Raw genomic sequence first — 17900 nt, forward strand, 5'->3', positions numbered from 1 at the left:
GAAATTCTAAAGAAGTACGCTTATAAAATCCCACATTTCTGAGACTCTACATTTCTAAGGTTCTAAGGCAGCACTGCCTCATACAGTATCCACAAGCCACACGTGGCTATTTAAATTTAAATGAATGAAAACTAAATACAATGAAAAAGTCAGTCCCTCAAGAAGCACTAGCCACATTTCAAGTGCTTACAGCCTCAAGTACTAGTGGTTAGTGGTTAAGATATTGGACATCCATCCCAGATAGCATTTTCCCATCACCATGGAAAGTTCCACTGGACCGTGCTAGTCTACAGATTCACGTGCAGTGCCTGTGACTCTCTTCCCATCCTCTAGGCCACCAAGATTCTCAAGCACTGACACCCCAGCAGCCTTCTTCTTTCCCTCTCTTCTTCCTCCCACCCCAGCCCTCCTCCAGGTACCTGCCAAGGCCTTGATCCGGGAGCACTCAAAGAGCGAGGCGGCTGCCGTGGAGGCTGCTGGCTGCTCCCGCTCCCAGCCCCGATCAGGGCTCTCCCAGCGGGCTGCAGGGTTGTTGTTGTTAGTGGCCGGGAGGCCCTCCATGTTGTCCACTTCCCCTGGTATCTGCGCCATCGGGGAAGGTGAGACCTGGGGAGGAGCAGAGGCATGTTAGACTAGAGACACAGCCTGAGCACAGAGGTCCCACTTCTAACAGTGACTGACTGTGAGTCCTGTCCACTCCCTTATCCTCAGTTTTCCCTGTCTTTCAAATGGACATAATACCACTGACAGTAACATTGGCCCTGACCATTTCATAGGACTGTGCTAAAGCATCCAGCCTAGCACTTGGCACAGAGTAGTGTCTAGTGTACATTGTCCCTGTATTATTGTTAGAATGATGACACTGTTATCAGTAAAACTCTCCAACACAGTAAGAACAGGAATAAACACATATTGAGCACTAGAGGAAGAAAGTCAAGCCCAAAGTTGCAAAGCTCGTGGGTAGCCAGAGTTCAAATGCAAGTACTCTGATCAAATGATTGCATTAAACAGCCTCAGTTCTTCATCCTTATAACCACACCCTTTGCCATATAACTCCTGAGTGTTCTTCTACCGTAGGGACGAGAAAAGTGGAAGAGCATCTCCTCGCAACCTTGACTCTGGGTTTGGTCACATGACTAGCTTTGACCAACAGAATCAGGTGGAAGTACTGGTGAATTCTGAACCTGAAACTCAAGAGACTTTGCATGTTTTTGCTTGTGCTTGATTGGGACCATGAGAAAAATAGTGTCAGCACAGTCCAGGTGTAAGGCTCCAGTCACCAAAGCCAAGGCCAGGTCCAGGAGCCAATAGTCAACACCACTCCCAACCCCCGCATCCCAACATGTGAATAAACCCAGCTCAGATCAGCAAAACTGCCCAGCTGAGCCCAGTCTCAGTCACTGACTTTAAACTCGATAATTAAATAAATGCTCAGTGTTTTAAGACACTGAGTTTAGGGCTGGTTCCTTATGCAGCATTATTGTGGCAACAGCTAGCTGACATATTGTCTGATCCAGAGCTAGGCTCTAGAACACTGCCGGATTGCAAATATGAAATTTAAGGGGGTGGGCGACATCAGATTCATCTCCTCCTCCCTCCAGGCCCCCTGATTCCAAAACTAAGAAAGGGGGGACTTGCGGGAAGATCAGTGTTCTTCACAAAGATTCCGACAGTTGATAACCCACCAGATTGTAGGAAAGCAGGGTCCAGTCTTGGTCAGTGTAGTGGAGACTATCCCTTTGGGTGGACACTCCAAAATCCACTGCTATTCTTCTCTCCTTCCATGGAAAGCTATAAGTGAGTGCATGGCTACTTACCACCTGTGTGACCTTGGCCAGTCACCCTCTCTCTAGGCCTCAGTTTGTTCATCTGTAAAATGGTAATGATAACAGTGCCCATTGCCTACAGATGTTTATAGAGGAAATGAGTTAATAATGCAGGGTACATGGTATCTAGTACATACAAGCCCTTGATATATGGTCCTTGCTATTATTATTCATCCTCTGGCCACCTATCTTAGCAAATCAAAGTGCCTATGCTGGAGTCAGACAGAAGTAAGTTCAAGCTCTGCTTTATTCTCGCGGTATTTTTAATCCATCTTTCACTTGGCTTCTCTGCCTCAGTTTCCCTCCCTGTTAAGAGATGATCACAACTGTTTCCTCAGTGAAGGATACTTAGGGATGGGGAGGCACTTAGCACTTGGTAAGCAGTCAGTCCGGGAAGGGACTGGCCATTACGCGGTTGAATGGAGAAGGAAGGGAGGAGAAGGAGATGGAGGAGGTGGAAAGAGGTGTCCTGCGGCCCCAGCAAAGGCTCGAGGCTGGGGGTGGAAATCAATGCTTTAACCCTTCCAGGGCCGCGCCTTTCTCTCCCTGCAGTCTAGTCACTGCTCCGCAAGGAGGGGGCCCGGGCAGGACAAGGCCTGGGTGGAAGACCCACGCATGGCGCGGAGGCTGAAGGGCTGAGGGGTGGGGGGCTCGTTCTGCCCTGGACCGCTCCCCTCCTCCAGCCCGGGAGACCCTCGGGGCTCAGGCCAAGCCCACAGCGCGCGGGGGAGGGATGCTCGGGCAGGTGGGGAGATGCTGCAGGGAGGGGCCATCCCCCAACGCCGCTCACCTGGGCCCGCGGCCGCCGGTGCCGCCGTCCCCGCTGCTCGCAGCGACGACCGCCCTGCGTGTCGGCGTCCGGGGCCCGGCCCGGCCCGGTCCGGCTCCGTTCGGCCCCGCCGGCCCCGCCGCTGGACCAGATCCGCATGCGCCGCCGCCGCCGCCGCCGCCGCCGCGCCTCCCCCGCTCGCGCGGCCGCCGCGCTCGGCGCGCCCCCGGGACCCCCTCCCGCCCGCGGTCCCCCGCCGCCTCGGCCGCCCGCAGCGCTGGCCCACGCGCGGTGACACTCCGAGCCACGGCGCTCGCGGGGCCGGAGGCAGCGTCACCCACGGCCACGCACTCTCCCGGGGTCACACACTCCCACACGGGCACACACACACACCAGGGTCACATGCAGCGTCGCAAACATCACCCACAGCCACACACTCACGCAGTATCACCCCCCACAGGGTCACGCAGAGTCAAACATTCAGACTGACACGCAGTCACACGCTCACATGGGCTCCCACACTGGCACAGTGCCCGACAGCATCACACGTAGTGGCACACTCAAATAGTGCCACCACCACCCACGCCGTGTCACACACAAGCACGCGGATGTCATACATTGTCGCACACTCCCGTGGGGTCACAGAGAGTGTCATATACCCACAGGTCACACGCAGCTTCGCAATCGCACAGGTCACACACTTTTTTACACACTCAAACTTGTCACATCAGTCACACACTCACATGTCACACGTCCTGTGCTGTCACACTCTCATACGTCATCCAGTCACAAGAGGTCACAAACAGCATCACAACAACAGTTAATACCCACTACCACACACTCAAATAGGGAACCAGTCACACATCCTTACATGACACATGGGTGTCATACACTGTCACTGTCTAACAGTCGCACACTCCCATAAAACACATCTCACACATGTCCCACACCATATTCCCCAGCTTCATGAATGCATACAGCATCACAGACTGACAGTGTCACCCACAGTGGCACCCCAAGGTCACAAAGGAACAGCATCAATGCTTGCCACACGGGGTGTCACACACCGTCTCCTATTGTATTAACATAGTGCTACACAGAGAATGGCACATGGTGTCATCCACAATCTTGTTCTCCCTCGGGGTTACTCACACAGTCCCACAGAGGCACAGGGGCACACACGGTTACAGTGTCACACCCTGCCTCACTTTCTACCCTAGTAGCTTCCGGAAAGCCTTGGGGCACAGCGTGAGTCCCCGGTCAGCGTCAGGCCCTGGGAGAGGGGGCGTGAGCTGGGAGAGGTCGGTGGGCGTGGCCCGGGCTTCGGCCCGCCCCCGGCTCGAGCGCAGAGGCGGGGCATCGGGCCCACCCACGCCCCTCCCAGCTGGCCGGTGCGGCCACGCCTCCCAGGCCGAGCGGCCGGCGGAGGGGGCGGTGCTGGGCGGCCGGCGGAGGCGGGCAGCCTGCTGTCCCGCCCCCCGCGTTCTCCCCGGCTGGAGGCGTGGCCTGCTGGGCCCGCAGGCGGTGGGGGCGTGGCCTTCTTGCTTGGCCCGCCCCGTCCCTCCCGCGCGAGAGGGACTGAGAAGGCGCCCCAGCAGCCAGTTGGTTCCCGCGCGTCGTGCAACTCCGTGGCCTCGCACCCCCACGACTCCGCAGAATGGCTGTCAAGAAGATTGCCATCTTCGGTGCCACGGGCAGGACCGGGCTCACCACCCTGGCGCAGGCGGTGCAAGCAGGCATGAGCTGGGGCGGGCGGGGGATGTCACGGGGTGCACAGGCAGCGCATTAGGAAGGGGCACCCTGGGACCCGGGTGAGGCTGGTTGGGCCATCAGTGCTTTGGTTTGTGACCTAGGGGCAAGGCAGGTGGCGACGGGGACAGAAGTGGGGGACGCTGTGAGATCCAATTTTATGTGAGTCCAAGGACTAGGGATTGGCCTTGGGAGGCAGGGGGACTCCAGTGACAGGTTTAAATACCGTGCTCTTATGAAACGTTGTTGTAATTGGGGTGGTGGTTAGCGCACCCAGCGAGGGCTTACTAAGCCGGGGAGCGGCTTGCCTCCTAGCACCTACCGCTCTTCACCGGTATTAAATCCTCAGAGCGCTCATGTGCGGTGAGAAGGAGGATCGCCTCACTTGACAGAAGAGGAAACTGAGGCCCAGAAACTGACTTCCCCACTATCAGACAGCTGGAAAGTGGTGGTGTTGGGATTTGAACCCAGCCTGCGCTCTTAACTGCCCAAAGTCCACCGGCTCCAGGCCTGGGTGCCAAGGCTGGAAGTTGAGAAGGCTGGGGGAGGAGTTGCTGTGAGCACCTAATGGAAAGAGGACAGCGAGCGGAGACATTGGTGAAGACTTGGGCGCTGGTCTTGGGAAAGTGGATGAGAGCTGGAAATTCTCAGATGTCTCAGGAGAGGGGATGAACATCCCGCAGCCTCCCCTCCTGCCTCTGCCATTCAGACTTCACCAACCCTTCTTGGGGCCTGTGACTTCCAGATATAGGGCCCCACCCTTGCTAGTCTCAGTGACTCTGAAGATTTCGACTATCTGGGTGCCCCAACAGGGTGGAGGGTGCCAGGATCCCACTCTCTGTAGTCTTGTAGCCCAGCCCACCCTCTTCGAACTTGCCTAACAGTTCCTCATCCCGCCCACTACTCTCCCCTTCTCCAAGAAGACCTAGTTAGGATCTTGATTTGTTGGGGGAGGGGATGGGAGGAGAAAGAAATTTGTGGATAAGCATTTCTGGAGGAGGAAGTAAGAGGGAGAAGTTGAGAGATGCTGAGTCACCCTGAGGATGTGGATTCCCATGTTACTACCTTAACCTTAATCCTGAATTCCACTGAATTGCACTTGTCCACCCTGCTGGTCACCAGTGGGACTGCACCCCAGGGAATTGAGTGTTGAGGCCTGGGGGAGGCCCTTACCTTCTCCCTGTGGCTCTGACAAGTCTCTTCAGATCCACAGTGAACCTCTGAGCTTCCCTGTCCCCATCAGAAAAAGGAAACTCTAGCTTCATTGAGCTAGAGTTTTATTTACCTCAGTGATTCTATAGGCTGGTACCAGCCTGCCTGCATTCAAATCCCAGCTCTACCACTTACCATTTACTACATTGTCAAATCTCTTGTCATTTGTGTGCCTAGATAGCTGGAAAGTGGAGCTAAAACTAGTAGTACTTCCTGAGGGGTGCTAGCGATGATTAAGTGAGATAATATATGGGAAATTCATGGAACCGTGTCCAGTACATAGTTGGTGCCCAATAAGCCTTCTTTTGACTAAGTGAACTCATAGCCATGGCTTAGTTGCCTAAAATTGCCCCAATTTCTCCATCTTCAAAATAGGCATGTAATAATACCTTTTAGGCTTATTGCAATTTGGGGCGGGCTTTTCAAACTGTGGGTCATAGTGAGTTCTGAGATATACTTAATTGGTCATAAAAGTGTCAGAGTGTATTGCATGTTGAATATTGGTTTTATGAAACTTCTTTCAATTATATATGCATGGATTTTTATGTACTAGGTTAGGCTTTGAAATCCATTTTGTACCATGGGTTGAGATAAAAAAAAGCTTTTAAGGGGCATGATCTCTGCAACTTACTCTCAAATAGTTAAGAATAAACATATATATATACACACACACACATATATAACATGTTTGTGTATAAATGTATTTATATACACATGTATACAATTATGTATGTTATATATTATACACACACAAAGATAAAACAAAAGCAAGCATGAGAATTGAAGTCTTACAATTTTCCTATATGTGTGAATTTATTTCAAAATGAAAAATTGACAGAAAAATATAAAGTAAGGGATTTTTGGAAGTACCTTAAAGACACTCTTTTTTCTAAAGGTTAAAATCTGTGAATTCTAAACCACTATTGTTTGGGATGGTAGCCACTAGGTACATGCACATCTGGTTATTGAATTTTACATTTAAATGTGGATTGTGTTAAAAAAATCTTGGAAAAAAAATACCATTCATCAGTAGAAAGAGCTTAGCACAGCACTTGGCATATAAGTTTCTCAATAAATGTCACTAATCAGCAAAAATAGAACACTAATGGCACCCTTTTACAGAGCCTGTGTCAAAGCTCTTACTCTCTAGGAGAACATTTTTCTCCCCCAGAATACCCACAACTTACTAGGGCCCACTTTAACCATTGGCAGTTAACCGATGCCCACACTGGCATCCTGGAAGCCCCCACCGTTCCCTGATGTGTGAGTACAACACAGGCTTTGTGTCATTCCCTTATGAAAGTTGGTCACACAGGATGGGGGCACTGGGCATTATTTACTTATGCATGAGAGACACACAGAGAGAGAGAGGCAGAGACACAGGCAGAGGGAGAAGCAGGCTCCATGCAGGGAGCCTGATGCGGGACACGATCCCGGGAGCCCAGGATCACGCCCTGAGCTGAAGGCAGATGCCCAACCGCTGAGCCACCCAGGCATCCCTTATCCATGCAGCTGATGGACATTGGATTGTTTCTATTTGGGGCCATTATGAATAATAATGCCCCTATGGACTTAAATGTCCAAGTTTTGTGTGAACGTATGTTTTCATTTCTTTTGAGCATATACCTAGGAGTGGAAAGGCTGAGTCATATGGTAACTCTATGTTTATCCCTTTGAGGAACTACCAGACGGTTTTCCAAAGCAGCTGCATCATTCAATACACCCATCAGTAGTGTATGAGGGTTTCAATTTCTCCACATGTGCACCAACATTTATTGTCTGTCTATTCTAGTGGGTTTGAACTTGTATCTTGCTATGGTTTTTTTTTTATTATTTAATTTATTTATTCATGTGAGACACACAGAGAGAGGCAAACATAGGCAGAGGGAGAAGCAGGCTCCCTGTGGGGAGCCTGATGCAGGACTCAATCCAGGACCCTGGGGTCAGGACCTGATTCAAAGGCAGACACTCAACCACTGAGCCACCCAGGTGTCCCAGGCTCACTGAATATTAAATGGCTTCTTGGAAAGCACCGAGAACAATCCTAGGTACACAGGAAGTGCTCAACTAATGTTGCCATTGGGTAGAACTGGTGGGTTTCTGGCTGTGGGGGTGGGGCTGGGTCCCCCCATGTGTATGGGTGTGTATGTGTGGCAGGCAAGGCTTGTGAGTGAACATGTGTCTCTGGCAGAAAAGGCTGGGTTCCAGTCCCACCACACCAGAGCATGTTCTTCCCAGGCTCAGGGCCTCAGCTTCCCTAATCTGTTGTGGACAATCATGACATGGGTACAATTTGTCTGGACACCATGACCCCTTGGCCAATTCAGCGGCTTGCCCTAGAATGTGGAAAGGAGGGATCCCAGGACCCCCGAGCCACCCAGGTGTCCCTCTCATTGTGGTTTCGGTTTGTATTTCCCTAATGACCAATGATGTTGTATATTTCTGAGTATTCATTGGCCATTTGTGTATCCCCTTTGAAGAAGTCTATTCAATTATTTTGCCCAATTTTTAATTGGGTTAGTCATCTTTTTATTACTGAGTTGTAGTTCTTTATATAGTCTAAATACAGATATATGACTTGCAGAAATTTTCTCCCATTCTGTGGATTATCTTTTCACTTTCTCGATGGTGTCCTTGAAGCACACAAGTTCTTAATTTTGATGGTATCAGTGTGTCTGTGTTTTCTTTTGTTGCTTGTGTTTTTCATGCCATAGCCAGGAAACTGTTGCCTAATTCAAACTCACAAAGATTTATACTTACGTTTTTTTCTAAGATTTATTTATTTATTTATTTATTTATTTTTATTTTTTTAAATTTATGATAGTCACAGAGAGAGAGAGAGAGAGAGGCATAGACACAGGCAGAGGGAGAAGCAGGCTCCACGCACCGGGAGCCCGACGTGGGATTCAATCCCGGGTCTCCAGGATCGCGCCCCGGGCCAAAGGCAGGCGCCAAACCGCTGCGCCACCCAGATCCCCTAAAACTATTTTTAAAATCTTAGAAAAAAATGGGATCCCTGGGTGGCGCAGCGGTTTGGCGCCTGCCTTTGGCCCGGGGCGCGATCCTGGAGACCCGGGATTGAATCCCACGTCGGGCTCCCGGTGCGTGGAGCCTGCTTCTCCCTCTGCCTGTGTCTATGCCTCTCTCTCTCTCTCTCTCTGTGACTATCATAAAAAAATAAAATAAAATATTAAAAAAATAAAAATAAAAATAGTTTTAGCTCTTGCATTTAGGTCTTTGATCGTTTTGAGTTTATTTTCATATTGGTGTGAGGTAAGGATCTGACCTCATTCTTTTTACAAATGCGTATCCAGTTGTCCCAGCACAATTTGTTGAAAAGACTATTCTTTCCCCCATAGAATTGTCCTGGCACCCTTTCCAAAAGTCAACTGACTGCCTTAAACACTTAGATACATTATTTAAACCTACATTGACCTTGTAAGGTAGACAACTACTAGTGTCACTTTATAAATGAAGGTCCTAAGGCCAAGAGAGGCTAAGTGACTTGCCCATTGTCATACAGCTAGGTAGTGGTGGGGCTGTAATTCAAACCCAGGGTTACTTTGAGCATTAAATGAGTTAATATATGTAAAGTGTGTAAACATGATCCTTATTATCATCATCATTGTTCCAGAGTGTTCACATAACCCATCATTTGTTTTTTAATATTGCCTTTTGTTTATTTCTCTTACAAGTTCAGCAGTAGCTGGATTTGAAGGGAGATAGTCAATGAGATGAATTAAAAAAAAATAAACAAAAAAAGCTCATCAGTATCTCAAGGTTGGGAGCTGAAGGCGATACCAGAAACAGGTTTAATATTACTCTTTATTTTAATAATAGTCATGTGAAGGAGCTCTGGGTACTGCCTTAGACAGTGGTGGCTTCTTTCGCAGCCTTTCTATCTGCTGGCATATGCTACTTCTGTTTTGCCAGGCACTTCCTGGAAGAGTAATGCCTTCCCCACCCCCACCCCGGTTGTGATACGGGGTTCTGGTAGGCCTTGGCTACCTGGGTGAACTGCTCCAGCTACTTGGCACAGTCCTGTCCTCAGTTCTCACATTCCCTCTGTTGACAGGCCTTCAACCTTTTCTGAATAAGTTGACAATTTTTTAAAAATATTTTATTTATTCATGATAGACAGAGAGAGAGAGAGAGGCAGAGACACAGGCAGAAGGAGAAGCAGGCCCCATGCCAGGAGCCCGACGCAGGACTGGATCCTGGGACTCCAGGATCACACCCTGGGCCAAAGGCAGGTGCTAAACCGCTGAGCCACCCAGGGATCCCCAGTTGACAATTTTCTTGATCAACTTCATAGTCTCTTCTCCATTGCATTTCTGCTTCTAACATGTGCAGAACATCCAATTCCTGGCATCCTGTGATGTGTCGCATCCTGGTGGAACTCCTGGTGGTAGTAGTAATACCTGTTCTTTGCATGCTACTGCTGTATAAACTCTCACTAGGGTTCTGGGCGGTTCGGAAGGAGGTCAAAGGCCTTCATCAAATATGGGGAGTGAAGGCCTGCGGTGAGGCACCAGCATGTGGCATTGGGGCTTGGGGTGCATACATGTCCTTGTCCAAGCTGCCCGGCATGGCATTGGTATGGGGGCTCCACTCTCCAACGTGGGACCCTAGCCCATTTTTTTTTTTTTAAGATTTCATGTATTTATTCATGAGAGACACACAGAGAGAGCAGAGACATAGGCAGAGAGAGAAGCAGGCTCCCTGCAGGGAACCCGATGCAGGACTTGACCCCAAGGACCCCAGGATCATGAACTGAGCCAAAGGCAGATGCTCAACCACTGAGCCACCCCGGTGCCCCCCCTTATTTGTTTTTGAAATACATGATGACAGAAGTGAAACAATTTTGTTTTTCCTTCTCTCATTTTCTGAATATGAATCAATCCTCTGATAGCTGTGATGTCCCATGAGGTTTCTTTGTTAGTTTATTATGAACTCACAGATTTTAAAGTATTTCATGTGTTTTGATTCTTTGTCATCAATATTCTTTTGGACAAATCATATTGTCCCTGATTTTTCCAATGAGAACCCCTTCAAGTGGCTCCTGTGTCCTTTCAGTATGGCCTCATCATTCGTTAAGCGCGGCCTTAGCAGCTGACAGTACAAGATATTCCAGGCTTGGGGCACTGGAATATATATATATATATATATTTTTTTTTTTTTTTCCAGGCTCATCTTGTCCTTTCCCTGTCGCAGGCCAGCAATCAGCCCTTTCTCAAAGGAGCTCTGGTTCACTTACCACAAGGATGATATGTAGAGGCTGTCTTAGTGAGCTTGGGCTGCTATGACAAAATAGCATAGACTGGTGGCTTAAACAATAGACATTTGTTTCTCATTGTACTGGAGACTGAGAAGTCCAAGATAAGGTATCAATCTTAAAAAAAAAAAAAAGAGTCAGATGCTTAACTGACCAGGCCACTCAGATGCCCTTCTTCCTCTTCTTGTAAAAGACACTAACCCCTTCATGGGCCCCACCTTCATGACCTCATCAAAACCTAATTACCTCCCAAAGGCCCCATCTCCAAATACCCTCACATTGGAAGTTAGGGCTTTAGTATATGAATTTGGTGGGGTTGGGGAGGCATAAACATTTAGTCCATAACAGAGACAATTAATCATTTTTTTCTTTTTTTAATAATTATTTATTCAGGGACACCTGGGTGGCTCAGTGGTTGAGCATCTACCTTTGGTTCAGGGCATGATCCCAGGGTCCTGGGATCGAGTCCCACATCGGGCTCCCTGGGTGGAGCCTGTTTCTCCCTCTGCCTGTGCCTCTGCCTCTCTCTTGGTCTCTCATGAATAAATAAATAAAATCTTAAAGAAAAAGAATTATTTATTTACTTGACAGAGAGAGAGAGAGAGGAGAAGAAGAAGTAGGCAGAGCTGAAGGCAGAGTGAGAGGGAGAAGCAGACTCCCCGCTCAGCAGAGAACCAAATGCCGGGCTCTATCCCAGGACCCTGAGATCATGACCTGAGCCATAGGCAGATGCTTAAGCACTTGAGCCACCCATGTGTCCCCTAACAATTTTTTTACATCATCATTTCCATACACTCAAACATTAACATCTTTTGCCATTGTTTAGAACAAAGGAAGAAACATGTTGGTTGTAAACCTTAAAATGGGTGTGTATGTGTGGGACACAGAGTTACTCAAAATTCTTTGGGGAGAAGATGTTCAAAATCCTTAATGACCACTTTAACCCGGCCCAACCCTTCAAAAGTAGGCCTGGGGTCCAGTCCCAGCATTGGGCAATCTTTGGGCAACTCACATCTTCTACTGTACCTCAGTTTCCTCCAGGACCATGGATGGGGGGCATAGATCAGTGTGATGCCAGGCTTTAACCTTTTACTTGCTGGAGAGTGGAGAAGTCTGGGGCATGCTGGCAGGGGGGTCCTTAGTGGCAGGGTATTTATGACCCAGCATGAAGGGTATTGCCCCATCACCGGGGACCTGGGGAATGGATTTGAGGGTTTGTGGCACCCTCCCAGACCCAGCTCCTGGAGCCTGGGGGTGCCAGCCCACAAGCCCACTGACCTGCCTCTCTGCCTTCTTTGCCCACAGGTTACGAGGTGACAGTGCTGGTGCGGGACGCCTCCAGGCTGCCCCCAGAGGGGCCCCAGCCGGCCCACGTGGTAGTGGGTGACGTTCTGAATGCTGCCGATGTAGACAAGACTGTGGCCGGACAGGATGCTGTCATCGTACTGCTGGGCACCCGCAATGACCTCAGTACTGGGCCCCCTCTCTGCCCACGGCCCACCCCCGTGCCTCGGCCCCCAGCACCACCCCCGCCCCCGGCCCCGCCCCTGCCACCCTTGCCACCACCACCACCTGCTAGTGACAGCCACTCTCTATCCCCTCTAAGGTCCTACCACAGTTATGTCGGAGGGCACCCGGAACATTGTGATGGCCATGAAGGCCCATGGCGTGGACAAGGTCGTGGCCTGCACCTCGGGTGGGTGGCGGGTCATAGGGATGGGACTGAAGGGGGGGTAGCCAGTGGACAGGCAGCCAAAGGGCTTCTGCCAAGTGGCATCAGAGCCATCCCAAGTTGAGGATTTACTGAGCACTAACTGTGTACATGAACCTTCCCAGGTGATGCCAGAGACACAGTGGTGACCAGTACAGCCCTGCGCCCTGCACTCAGGGGTCTCATAGATGGGACAGAAGTAGTGAACACGCCCATCATTTCACATGACAGGCCAGAATAGTCAGGGCCAAGATGCAGGGGCACAGGCAGAGGGATCAGGGTCCTAAGCAGAGAAGCCCAGCAGCGGCACCGGACCCAGCCCGAGGGGGAAGGGAGAGCCTTCTAGAGGAAATGACAGAGCCGGGCATACACAGCCAGGTCTCTACCCTCACAGAGCTCCCCATTTACGAGGAGATGGGCATTAAACAACTAGCTGCCTCGAATAACCCAAGATGGGGTACAGGGTTCATACAGGAACAGTTAAGGCTAACAGCATTTACTAGTACTTATGATGTGCTAGGTGCCATCTGAGTGCCTAGGGATGAATGCCACTGAATCCTCACAAAATTCTGAGTGTTTATGCTCCTAGTGGCACATGGCAGGTGCTCAGTTAATAGTAGCTGTTCTTTTTTTAAAGATTTTTATTTATTTACTAATGAGAGACACATACAGAGAGAGGCGAGACATAGGAAGAGGGAGAAGCAGACTCCTCAAGGGGAGCCCAGGACCACACCCTGGGCTGAAGGCAGATGCTCAACCACTGAGCCATCCAGGCATCCCAATAGTAGCTGTTCTTATGCCTCCCTTGGATGGAAGGCCATGGAGGTGCAAGGAGGCCCACCAGCTGACCTGAGTTCACACAGCTTGTGGCTGGCACAGCAGGCTGTGAAACCAGGCTGTCTTGTCTCTACAGTCTCCACGCCTTGCCCCTGTGTCTCATCCTCCCCAGGAAGGGAAACAACCTGAGGGAGGGCAGAGGGATCAGCAGTTGTGAAGACTCGGAGGTGGGAGTGAGGCTGGGGCAGCGTGCGAAGGGGAGAATGTTGGGTGCTGAGGTCAGCAGGCTGATGGCACCAGATCTTGTGGGGCCTTAGAGGCTCTGGTGGGGACTCTGCTTTCACCTTGAGTGAGACACAGCCACAGACACAGCTCTGACCCTCTGGATGTGCACAGGCTCCATCTGGCTGCACGTGGGGAGCAGACTGGGGGGGCAGAGACAGGCAGTCCAGGGAGGAGGCTGCTGTCACCATCCTGATAGAAGGTAACCAGACAGGAGCAGGTGGGGAGAGAAGGGGTGAGCCCTTCTATGGCCATCAGACAGGAGGCTGGGACAGGCTGGGAGGCCTATCCATTGGAAGGCAATGGATAGCCCATATAGGGTTTTGTCCTGGCATAAGCCCAGCAGGGTGTGTTGCCTGGCCATCTGTCCTCAAGCATTGGCTCACTGTGCCCTGTGTCCCCCCCCAGCCTTCCTTCTGTGGGACCCGTCCAAGGTGCCCCCACGACTTCAGGCTGTGACCGATGACCACATCCGGATGCACAAGGTGCTGCAGGAATCGGGCCTGAAGTACGTGGCTGTGATGCCACCACACATAGGTGAGTGGGACTGGGACTTGCAGCAGGGTCACCAACAGCCAGCCCCCTCCTGTGTGCTGGGGAGACCTGCCAGGCCTATCCTGGCCAGTGTAAAATCGCAGATGTTCGTCTTACACTTTCTATCCTCTTTCCTGCTTGATTTTTATCCCCTTTCTAACACCCTTTCAGCTCTCTCTGTTGAGCCAACCACCCCAAATTGAGAAATGTAAAACCACAACCTATTTATTATTATTATTATTAATTATTATTATTATTATTAAGTTCGTGGAGCTAGCCCATATTCAAGGGAAGGGGACTCACCTTTCACCACATGGAGCATATCATTCTCCATTTTATTTAGTGGGTGTTTTATCACTAGAATGTCAACTCTTTGAAGGCACGGATTTTGTCTTGTTTTTGATCACAACTATGTTTCCCAGTGCCCAGAACAGGGCTTAGCATAGAGTAGATGCTCAGTAAATATTTGTCGGATGAACGAATCCAGGGGGACCATGCTTCTTTTTTTTTTTTTTAATTTTTATTTATTTATGATAGTCACACAGAGAGAGAGAGAGAGAGGCAGAGACACAGGCAGAGGGAGAAGCAGGCTCCATGCACCGGGAGCCCGATGTGGGATTCGATCCCGGGTCTCCAGGATCACGCCCTGGGCCAAAGGCAGGCGCCAAACCGCTGCGCCACCCAGGGATCCCAGGGACCATGCTTCACAGTGGCATCGTGAAGAGAAGCAGTAAACTACACCTACACCCTCTTCTCTCCCAGGTCTGGAATCCGTTCTGGAGAGAGACACAGAGTCAGACGCAAGGAGACGTTCATTTGTTCATTCATTCATTCAACAATGTCTCCTGAATAGGGAGTGTGTGCCCTTACAGGCACTGGTGACACAGTGTATTCTCATGAGGCTCACATTTCTGCCAGGGAGACAAGGAAGCTAGATGTTCTTTCTGTTAGGTCTGCTGCGGGGAATGGAGAAACTATAAAGCACAGAGAAGGGAATAATGGGGAGCCATTTATGAAGCACAGATTCCCTAAAGAGATGGTCTCACACACTGAGGGAAGGAGACAGATGAGGGTGAACTGCGATAAGGGAACAGCAGCGTGGAAGCCCAAAGGCCAGACACTTGTATCTTCTTCACATTTGTCTGCTCACTGCAAGAGCAGTTCTTTTTTTTTTTTTTTTTAAGATTTTGTTGATTTATTTGAAAGGAGAGACAGAGAGACAGACAGACAGAGAATACCAGTGGGGTAGGGGTAGGAACAGAGAGGGAGAAGCAGACTTCCCACTGAGCAGGGAGCCCGACACTGGGGCTCTATCCCAGGACCCCGAGATCATGACCTGAAGTGAAGGCAGATGTCAAACCCACTGAGCCACCCAGGTGCCCCTGCTTTGCCCTCTGCCTCCTGGGGCCCCTGACCTGACAGGAAGAGGCATTACACCTTCTAGAGGGTCAAAGAAGGTTCAGTTCAGGGCCCTATTGGGACTAGAATCCTCAGCTTTGAATCGACAGCAGTGAGGCCCCGTGGTGGAGAAGCTGGGTGGGAATCCCAGCCCCAGCATCGTGTGGACTTCAGGCCTGTGGCCTCTGAGCCTTGTTTTTCTTATCTCTGAACAGATAAGTGATATTACTTCTTGACCTCCTGGGTTTGTTTTATTTTTTTTATTTATGATAGTCTCACAGAGAGAGAGAGAGAGAGAGAGAGAGGCAGAGACACAGGCAGAGGGAGAAGCAGGCTCCATGCACCGGGAGCCCGACGTGGGATTCGATCCCGGGTCTCCAGGATCGCGCCCTGGGCCAAAGGCAGGCGCCAAATCGCTGCGCCACCCAGGGATCCCTGACCTCCTGGGTTTGAAGTGAAGCCCAGATACATCATGCCTAAAAATTATTTAACAGAGAGTACCTTTCTTTAGTTTTTTTTTTCCTTTTTTTTTTTTTAAAGATTTTATTTAATTACTCATGAGAGAGAGAGAGAGGCAGAGACATAGGCAGAGGAAGGAGAAGCAGGCTCCATGCAAGGAGCCCGATGCACGACTCGATCTGGGAACTCCAAGATCAAGTCCTGAGCTGAAGGCAGATGCTCAACCACTGAGCCACTCAGGCATCCCAGTTTTTCTTTTTCTTTTCTTTTTTTTTTTTTTTGGTAGTATGTGTGTAAGAACTGAGATCTCCAGGAAATTTGAAGAAATTAAAGGTTTATGAATATCCATAAATCCTTCATCTAGAATCAATTAACATTTTGCCCTGTTGCTTATCATTTATGCATGCATCCAATGTTTATATGTGAATACATGTGTAGTATATATATTTTTATAGTGTGTGTATATTTATTTATTTATTTCAACGTCCCCTCCCCGCAAAATCATGATCATGTGTTTAGTTGCCATGTCACCTTGAATCTAGAACAATCTTCCATCTCATTTTTAAAAAATATGTCTCATAGGAGTGCCTGGGTGGCTCAGTTAAGTGTCTGCCTTCAGCTCCAGTCATGGTCTTGGGGTCCTGGGACTGAGCCCCACCTAGGGCTCCCTGCTCAGCAGGAAGTCTGCTTCTCCCTCTCCCTCTGCTGCTCCCCTTGCTTGTGCTCTCTCTCTGTCAAATAAATAAATAAAATCTTTTTAAAAATAATAAAATAGGGACACCTGTACCAGTAGGCTCCAAACGATTCTAAGTTGGTCACAGTCAGAGATTTTTAATTATCATAATGAAGCCAACAGATGCCCTCCTACTGGCCAACTTATGCCTCCAGACCGAAGGACCCAGAGAAAATCTAGCCTTTGCTACTGGGAAGTCATCCTTTGCAACCCTGGGAAGTGACTCTTCCAGATTCAGTTTGCCCATCTGTAAAATTGAATTAATAATAGTTCCTATTCCCTGCTTTATTTCTCTCCCTGTAACATACTGTCTATTTCACTCTCTTTATTTGTTGCCTTTTCCCAGCTAGTGTCTGCATGCAAAGGGCAGGGATTCTTGTTCATTTGGTTCCTTGCTGGGTGCCCAGCCCCTGACACATAACAGCTGTCAATAAGGATTTGTCAAACGGATCAAATAAGGGGTATAGACTGGCGTCCTGCACATGGGAAGAGTTTCATACATCATGGACTTTTTTTTTTTTTTAAGATTGATTTTATTCATGAGAGAGACAGAGAGAGAGGCACAGACACAGGTAGAGGGAGAAGCAGGCTCCTCGCAAGGGAGCCCGATGGGGGACTTGATCCCAGATCCCGGGATCACACCTTGAGCCAAAGGCAGACGCTCAACCCCTAAGCCACTCAGGTGTCCCACATTGTGGACTCTTATGCCCTCTGGGCTGGGCACATTGTAAGCACCCTGGAGCGACCACGTGTTGTGGGAAGGGGAAAGGGCCTCAGCTTCACCCAGTGTCTTAGGACCTCAGCTTCACCCAGTGTCTTTACACTTTCAGGAGACCAGCCGCTGACTGGGGCCTACACAGTAACCCTGGATGGACGCGGGCCCTCTAGGGTCATCTCCAAACATGACCTGGGCCACTTCATGCTGAGCTGCCTCACCACCGATAAGTACAACGGGCACTGCACCTACCCCTCCCACCAGTACGACTAGGGGCTCTGACCCTGTCCAGGAGGACAGCATTCTGGCAAATGGAGAACAGAGGAAAGAAGCAATAAATCTTGAGTCAAGAGCTTCAAATTATTCTAGAAGCCCCAACTCTGTGACTCTTTCCTCTGTCCAGTTTTGTCTGGGTGATTCAGTGTTTCTATCTGCCTCTGTGTAAGATTTTCACTCATTT

At 49.7% G+C, this 17900-nt stretch overlaps 2 protein-coding genes across 4 annotated transcripts in view; one reads left to right on the plus strand and one right to left on the minus strand.

The window, feature by feature from the left end:
* SPTBN4 (spectrin beta, non-erythrocytic 4) overlaps positions 1-2704 on the minus strand; it is a 76425-nt gene extending 73721 nt beyond the window's left edge. Inside the window, exons 1-3 of one of the 3 annotated variants that reach the window (XM_038528849.1) lie at positions 2617-2635; positions 1686-1791; positions 420-606 (exon numbers count right to left, since the gene is read on the minus strand). In XM_038528849.1, coding sequence (XP_038384777.1) covers positions 420-591 — 172 coding nt within the window. In that variant the 5' untranslated portion in view covers positions 592-606; positions 1686-1791; positions 2617-2635. Of the gene's footprint in view, positions 1-419; positions 607-1685; positions 1792-2616 lie in introns of those variants that run through there. The other 2 variants (XM_038528851.1, XM_038528850.1) reach the window with 2 other exon arrangements.
* A 1438-nt stretch (positions 2705-4142) lies between these two features.
* Positions 4143-17811, plus strand: BLVRB (biliverdin reductase B). The gene is made up of 5 exons (XM_038528852.1): positions 4143-4331; positions 12137-12301; positions 12438-12527; positions 14010-14138; positions 17556-17811. Exons 1-5 carry the CDS (start codon positions 4253-4255, stop codon positions 17711-17713), a joined length of 621 nt encoding a protein of 206 aa, XP_038384780.1. The 5' UTR covers positions 4143-4252; the 3' UTR covers positions 17714-17811.
* The last annotated feature ends 89 nt before the right edge of the window (positions 17812-17900 follow it).

This window comes from Canis lupus, chromosome 1, assembly GCF_011100685.1.
Source record: "Canis lupus familiaris isolate Mischka breed German Shepherd chromosome 1, alternate assembly UU_Cfam_GSD_1.0, whole genome shotgun sequence".
In the NCBI taxonomy this organism is placed as follows: domain Eukaryota; kingdom Metazoa; phylum Chordata; class Mammalia; order Carnivora; family Canidae; genus Canis; species Canis lupus.

Coding starts and splice junctions, on each gene's coding strand:
- BLVRB (XM_038528852.1), top strand. CDS start 4,253: ATGGCTGTCAAGAAGATTGCCATCTTCGGTGCCACGGGCAGGACCGGG. Junction 4,332..12,136: donor GGCGCAGGCGGTGCAAGCAG/GCATGAGCTGGG, acceptor CTTTGCCCACAG/GTTACGAGGTGACAGTGCTG. Junction 12,302..12,437: donor GGGCACCCGCAATGACCTCA/GTACTGGGCCCC, acceptor ATCCCCTCTAAG/GTCCTACCACAGTTATGTCG.